At 38.2% G+C, this 7310-nt stretch overlaps 1 protein-coding gene across 1 annotated transcript; it reads right to left on the reverse strand.

The window, feature by feature from the left end:
* Positions 1-1212: 1212 nt before the first annotated feature.
* On the reverse strand, positions 1213-7040 carry LOC113238684. The gene is made up of 2 exons (XM_026475521.1): positions 6964-7040; positions 1213-1752 (listed from the first exon to the last, which is right to left on the reverse strand). The coding sequence occupies exons 1-2, from the start codon at positions 7027-7029 to the stop codon at positions 1387-1389; spliced, it is 432 nt and encodes a 143-aa protein (XP_026331306.1). The 5' UTR covers positions 7030-7040; the 3' UTR covers positions 1213-1386.
* Between the last annotated feature and the right edge of the window lie 270 nt (positions 7041-7310).

The raw sequence follows: 7310 nt of genomic DNA on the forward strand, positions 1-7310 counted from the left end.
GTATTTTTCTAGGATTTTACAGAATTTGCACGAAAGAATGACAGAACCATACCATACAAAGCGAAAATGGCGGACTGAGCACAGATAGGTCTTTCGAGACCTGTAGTGGGCACGCGTCAGACGCTAACCTTTTCTACTCTATTTATTGTGCTGTAGTTGTAGATATAAAGTATCAAAAATTAGAATTACGCGTCGCGTGGTGCGTTGAAAAGGCGCGCCACTACAATTTAAAATTACAATAAAAGACAGAAATAAGCTATAGCTGACAAGCAATGTTCGCCATATGATGGAATTACGTAAGTCGGCTCATACTAAATATAAGAAATTCAAAACTGACACGAAAAAGAAAAACTATTAAATGCTTAATTAAACATTATTTGAGTTTCTTCTTTGAGCAAAATGCATATTTCTCACATATACGTAGGATATTTTTTTCAATTTTGAAGAGGACCACTATAAAATGCAGTAGAATTGAGAACCTCCTCCTTCTTTGAAGTCAATTAAAAATGAAAGAAATAACCTGGATTACTTGATTTCAAACCAAATAGTCTGTGTAAATAGTAGTATGAGTACCGGAGCAAACGGAATTGATTTCGGGGCACTACCCTGTACATCCAGACCACGAAGAGGTCCTAGGTTCGATTCCCGGGCCGGGAGAAATATTTGCATGGCCTACATTTATTACACTCGTGAATTTGGGTGTAATTTGTGGTTGTCTATATGTGTATCCGTGGCACCCGCTATACAGGGTTTCCAAAGTGCGGGGCTATGAGCGTGTGCATTATTATTATAATTTTAATGACCCTGGCCAAATAAATAGACACTTTCTTAACATACCAGCACTCCTAGTGTTGAAACCTTATCATAGAACAGTTCTTTGATTTAAATCCAATCGACCCGCCCGCCCGTCCGCCCGTCCGCCCGTCCGCCCGTCCGCCCGTCCGCCCGTCCGCCCGTCCGCCCGTTCGCCCGTCCACCCGTCCACCCGTCCACCCGTCCACCCGTTCACCCGTCCACCCGTTCACCCGTCCACCCGTCCACCCGTCCACCCGTCCACCCATCCGTTGTGTCGTTAGGAAATGTTTACAATTTTGCTAAGAATTATGTACTCGTACACTGACAATAAGTTAGTTGTGATAAGTTAGATACTTAAGTACGGGGTACGTTGTCTCAACGTGGCCGTAGCTACAACAGGCGCTGGTTCGTATCCAGTCGAAACAATGTAATTTTGCATTGTGTTTATTCAGTCTTTGTTTCCGTAATAATAAGAAACTAGTGGAGTATTTTCACAACAAATATGTATATGAAAATCATTCAAATCAAATCAAGGTTTATTATTTAATTGGAAATAGATTTGTAACAAATCATGGACTGCAAAGTTACAAACTATAAGAAGTCTGGTGTTTCTGTCTCTGATTCTTCTACTACCGATTCTTTATTTTCAGCTGTATTTAAAATTGCAGGCTCACACGTAATGTTCTGAGTTTTTAAATTATCCGAAAATTCCCACGAATCTTTAACAATTGCGTTACAATATAAATTAGTGTCTTGGTGATTATCTGCGTACTCGGTATTAAATGTAACTCTGTACAAATATCCGTCGTCGATCATTCTTTCAGCTTTAATAACGTTATGAAAAGCAAAGCTGTCGAATGCAGGTTGCATTGTTTTGTAAAAGGCAAAAGCTGCTTCACAAACCCTGATAACTTCACTATCATTCAGAGGTACTTCAGTATACTCGGCGGTCTCCATCTGAAAAAAATAAACAAAATTGTCAATTGTAATTTCTATATTTTATCCCAAGATGTTTTAATGTGATATTATAATTAATTTACATGAATGCTAACAGCATTCACTTAAAGAAATTTATTTAACATTTCTACATGCTTCTTCATTCCTAATGGCTGCATTTCATTACCTACTAACTCAGCAGTAACCTGTGTTTCTACTGTATGCGAGGTAAGGATTATTGAAAACCGATCTCTAGCTACTTAACCTCTACCTGTAGTCGACATTAGAAAAGGTAAAAATTGTTTCCACGATCGTATAATATCATCATTGTAACGTGTTGATGCAACATGACATCTTAAGTTTTTCTTTTTTAATATCAAGTGACGGGACGAACAAGTCGTGCACCTAAAGGGAAGGTACACGCCTGTCCAGAACAGTTGCATTACAACTTAAAACTTTAAATCGCAAAGATCTGAGGGGCACTGCTACTGCGCCCGTCACCCTGACATTACTGCTTGGTGGCAGAAATAGGTAAGGTGGCAGTACTTCCCTGGACGAACCCTTTCACAAGGAGCTTTTCTACCGCTACATAAAATAGGTCACTGGATTGCGTATTGAAGGAAATGTTGAGTAGGCATAAGATTCTTTATATAGTAATTTAATTATTAATTCTATTTGCACCATGAACGAATAAAAACACTATCTAATACTGTCGTGTTCCACTATACGTCGCTAACCAGATGACATCCTAACATCGAGTATATAACCAGAAATAGAGACAAAATGTCATTTAATTTGTATGAAAACTATTCTGCCAAATCATTACGGTGACAACTGCGCTCCGATTGGTCAGCCCGAATTCGAAACAACTAACGGGTGTTGTCAATTGTTTCACTTCAAATCGACCAGTTTAACTTAAGCTTTGCTATAATGGACGAAAATTGAAAAATTACATATTTAATATTTAATTACCGATGAAATGTGATTCCGCATATTTTGTAATTAGGTCTTTTGCAGTTTTTCCCACACTACCTTATGAAACAACCCCCCATATTTAGAGAAATTGTCTTTATTACAATAAATACAGAATATTTTTGAAATATACACAGACGTGCACACAGATCAGTTGTTGACGCTGTATTATTTCAGCTTTTTAATTTGTGATATCAGTGCAAACGAGATAAAGGCCCATTTGCCTGATGATTTGGCCCTTATTTCGAATCTATTTCTGGTTATATAGTCGATGCATCCTAACTACCTCACTGCACAACCAAAGTTATATGAGGTCGTCCATCATTTTGCCATTCTTTCTTTATTGCGGCTTAATTTAGTAATCTGCTTTCGTGTACGTTTGGTACGCTAACTGAACCTGTAGGGTTTCTTCAGTATATTTGTAACTATACTGAAGAAACCCTACAGTTTACAAAAAACTTACAATAGACTGATGTTTATTGTAAATTTTATATAAAAGCCGTCTATATTCGATGAAAAGGTCGCTATATAAATGAGAATCTATGCACTAGACGCCATAATTCATAACTTCATAAACATTTGTCTGTTCTAGTCCTTCTATGTAGAATCGGAGAGGTATTAACCATAAATACACGAATATTAATACTAAACGCATTCAGTCATGACTAGTGTGGGTCATGGGAAAATTTCTTTTTTGAGAAAATCATATTTTTCATTATTAATTAAAATAAAAATATATAGTAAAAATACAGGAAAATTGTCCGGAAAAATTAATTATTTTCTGGATATTTTTACTTTATTTTATCACATTTCACCTGTCAAAAGTTGAAGTTACTGAACGAAAAATATGGAGCCAACGAAATGGATTTTTCCGGATAAATTTTCACTATTTGAAATTTTCCGGAAAATGAATCACATAGCCAGTCTTGAGTACTGTCGAGAGTCATGACTGACTGTGTTCATAATCTTCTTTATGCCAAATACTAGCAATAGATACAAAACTCATTATCTGTATGGAATATATTAAAGACTTCGATACGCCTTAAAATTTTCATGAGCATAATATATGAAAACGCTAGCTGCCAATTGCTTTTGGAGATTGGAGTTCGTAATCCGAAACGCGTTCGTTATTGCGATTTTTATGATCCTTGGACTATCAGACTTCTTTTGCACCGCTCTAATCAGAAGTAAAATTCAGTTATTCAGTTATTTGGAACCCTTTCAAGAAAATCCAAAAGACGTTCTTGAGATTCTTTGTATACGTTTTCTGAATGCTACTCATTTTTATACTATTAAATTATAATATACCCTACTAAATCTCTCCTAGGCGTCTTGAAAGTTAATTCGTCAGAGACAAGACGTAATTATGGACTATTGACTATTGCTGATGCTACCAGAGTGAGATTCGCGTTGTCCAAAATTGATGACGCAATTGGTATGCCTGTTGGTCCCCTTAATTTAGCCACCATTTGCTGGTAATTCGGACTGTACGCACTGTGTCTCACAGTAAATCACCGCTTGTTCGAGCTCTGCAGTAATTTATTGCATATTGCATGCACTCGTCTTAAAAACCTGCGCCACTGTGTAAATTCAGATACTCATGGGGTATCGCAGTCTGTGCGAATTAATAATACCTTAATTAAATTTTATTGAATTGATATTCAATTATTTTTTGTGAAATTACTCCACTAGTTTGTTATAATTATTCATACAAAAAAGTAATAGATTTCTCATAGATGGCGCTACGACTAAAAAGTCGTTGAAAGACCAAGACAAAGACACGACGCAAGCACATAGAAAAATTCGTGAGGTCCGTTGGTTCGTTCCGTGGCTTAGTTGGTATAGCGTCTGGCACGGTATGCAAGAAGACGTCGGTTCGAATCCGACCGGATCGAAGGTATTTTTTCTGAGTGTTCGATCTTTGTATTAATAATTATAACAAACTAGTGGAGTAATTTCACAAAAAATAATTGAATATCAATTCAATAAAATTTAATTAATACAGTGAATAGCGACATCTCTCGCCAGGACTGGTAGCTGTAAAGGTACTAACTGGGTGATCAATCTGTAATAGATTTCTCATAGATGGCGCTACGACTAAAAAGTCGTTGAAAGACCAAGTACCAAGACACGACGCAAGCACATAGAAAAATTCGTGAGGCCCGTTGGTTCGTTCCGTGGCTTAGTTGGTATAGCGTCTGGCACGGTATGCAAGAAGACGTCGGTTCGAATCCGACCGGATCGAAGGAATTTTTTCTGAGTGTTTTTTCTGAGTGTTCGATCTTTGTATTAATAATTACAATAATATCTTATTATATAGCGGGCGGTGCAGGACTTGTCTACTGCCACTTGAACGCGCACAATGGGTGGTGTTGAAGATCCCATCATGTTTTTACGCCAAGAGGCTATTCCACTGTCAAGCTATACTCTAAAACGACGGTTCTTACATAGAGGCAATTGTACACACAAAAATGTGTATTGCACCGCCATTTATCTATATCCCACTCTACCCAACTCTCTTATTTTTTCTTTTTTTTTTTGGGAGACTACAGAGGTTCCCAGTAAATCATGTAAAAAGGAGTAGCACTACCTTTGCTCGTAGACACTTCGTAGTATTAAGTTCAAGACTATTCAATAACATCAACAAATCTCTAAAAGGTTATTTATATAGCACTCATATCCACACAATTCCACACACATACTAACACATACACATACACACAAACACACACACACACACACACACACACACACACACACATTTTAATTATGTGATAAGAGAACAATCATAGCCCTATGTTTTTTTTAATAATACCAAGTCACACAACAGGGACGAACAAGTCGCCTGGTAATAAGCGACACGCCTGTCCATAATAGTTGCATAGCCAGTCAGGGGTTCAAACCGCAAAGATCTTAAAGGCACTTGCCACTGCGCCAGTCACCCTCCCTTACCCTTCTAAACCTCTAAATCACAACCAAAACTTTCTGTTTTTATTTAAGTGTTGTAAATTCATCATTCATCAATCATAATGTCTTGTACCTTGTTTTGTTCTTTTAAATAAATTATTATTATTATTACCTATTTTAGACTCTCGCCTCTCCCAAGGCCTAAAATATTAATTTTGAATTATTAAATGGGAGATTCTGTATTCCCCGACAATAGCACAGTCGGCCGGGGTCACTGACTCAGGTTCAAGAACCGGCGAACAATACGTACCGTGTCGAGCAGGACCACCTACTGGCTGCAAGCGACACCCCACAGAAATCCGACCGCCTCAAGCTGTTAGCAAGGCTGACTGGAATTAACCCATTTCCGGACAAAACAATTGGGATTATTTCAGTGGAGGCTACATCCCACATGTCGGTGATCTCGCGCCAGATCTAGATACTTCCGGCGTTTCTCGGTTTCGGCTTTCACGAGACCCTCGTCATGCGAGATGGTAACGTCTACAAGAAATACCCATCGATCCATTATCACAATATCAGGCTTATTCGCAAGAATAGTCCTGTTTGTGATAATAGATCCGATCCCAATAGATTTTGGTGCGGTCATTTTCGAGTATTGTCTCCGGCGAATACTTGTAATATGGCATCCTCTGTTGCACGAGTCCGTACTTCAGAGCGAGCTCGTGGTACTATTATTATTATTTTCGTGTTTATTTTAAACTCTCGCCTCTCCCAAGGCCTAAAAGACTAATTTTGAATTTTTAAATGGGAGAGGCGGTATTTCCCGGCTATGGCACAGTCGGCCGGGGTCAGGGACTCAGGTCCAAGAATCGGCGAACAATACGTGCCGTATTGAGCAGGACCGCCTTCTGCAATTGTGCTGGAAGCGACACGCCACAGAAATCCAACCGCCTCAAGCTGTTAGAAATGCTGACTGGAATTAACCCATTTGCGGACAAAACAATTGGGATTATTTCAGTGGAGGCCACATCCCACATGTGGGTGATCTCGTGCGCCAGGTCGAGATACTTCCGGCGTTTCTCGGTGTCAGCTTTCACGAGACCCTCGTCATGCGGGATGGTCACGTCCACAAGAAATACCCTCGACTGCGATCGGTCCAATATCACAATGTCAGGCTTATTCGCAAGAATAGTCCTGTCCGTGATAATAGATCGATCCCAATAGATTTTGGTGCGGTCATCTTCGAGTATTGGCTCCGGTGAATACTTGTAATATGGCAACCTCTGTTGCACTAGTCCGTACTTGAGAGCGAGCTCTTGGTGTAATATTATTATTATTATTATTATTACTTACGTAAACCGGCGACCAAAAATTAACGAGGACTGTTAACGGGACAACAATTGCACTTATACAATCCATAATAGCTCCCTGGATGCAATTCAATAATTATCAATAATCGCTTATTAAAACTACTACTTAAGAGAATCTGTACTGTTTTATTAATATGCAATTTATAAACGCGTTATAAAATATCCAATTCAAAATTAATGTTTATTTTAACAGTCATTGTATTAATATTCAATTAATAATCGTAATATTCAATTATTTGTTATTTATGCGCCGTAATTTAATGTAGAGAAAATTAAATTACAATGTACGTCTATTAAAACAAATATAAGCATGTACCCATTGACTTACAA

Source organism: Hyposmocoma kahamanoa, unplaced genomic scaffold, assembly GCF_003589595.1.
Source record: "Hyposmocoma kahamanoa isolate Upper Pololo Valley unplaced genomic scaffold, ASM358959v1 97505, whole genome shotgun sequence".
Classification (NCBI taxonomy): Eukaryota; Metazoa; Arthropoda; class Insecta; order Lepidoptera; family Cosmopterigidae; genus Hyposmocoma; species Hyposmocoma kahamanoa.

What these genes read in the sequence shown, in the direction of transcription:
- LOC113238684 (XM_026475521.1), bottom strand. Translation starts at nt 7,029, where the DNA reads ATGGATTGTATAAGTGCAATTGTTGTCCCGTTAACAGTCCTCGTTAAT. An exon ending in ATTTTTGGTCGCCGGTTTAC is followed by an intron (nt 1,753 to 6,963) that starts GTAAGTAATAAT and finishes TATTTTTTTCAG; the next exon opens with ATGGAGACCGCCGAGTATAC.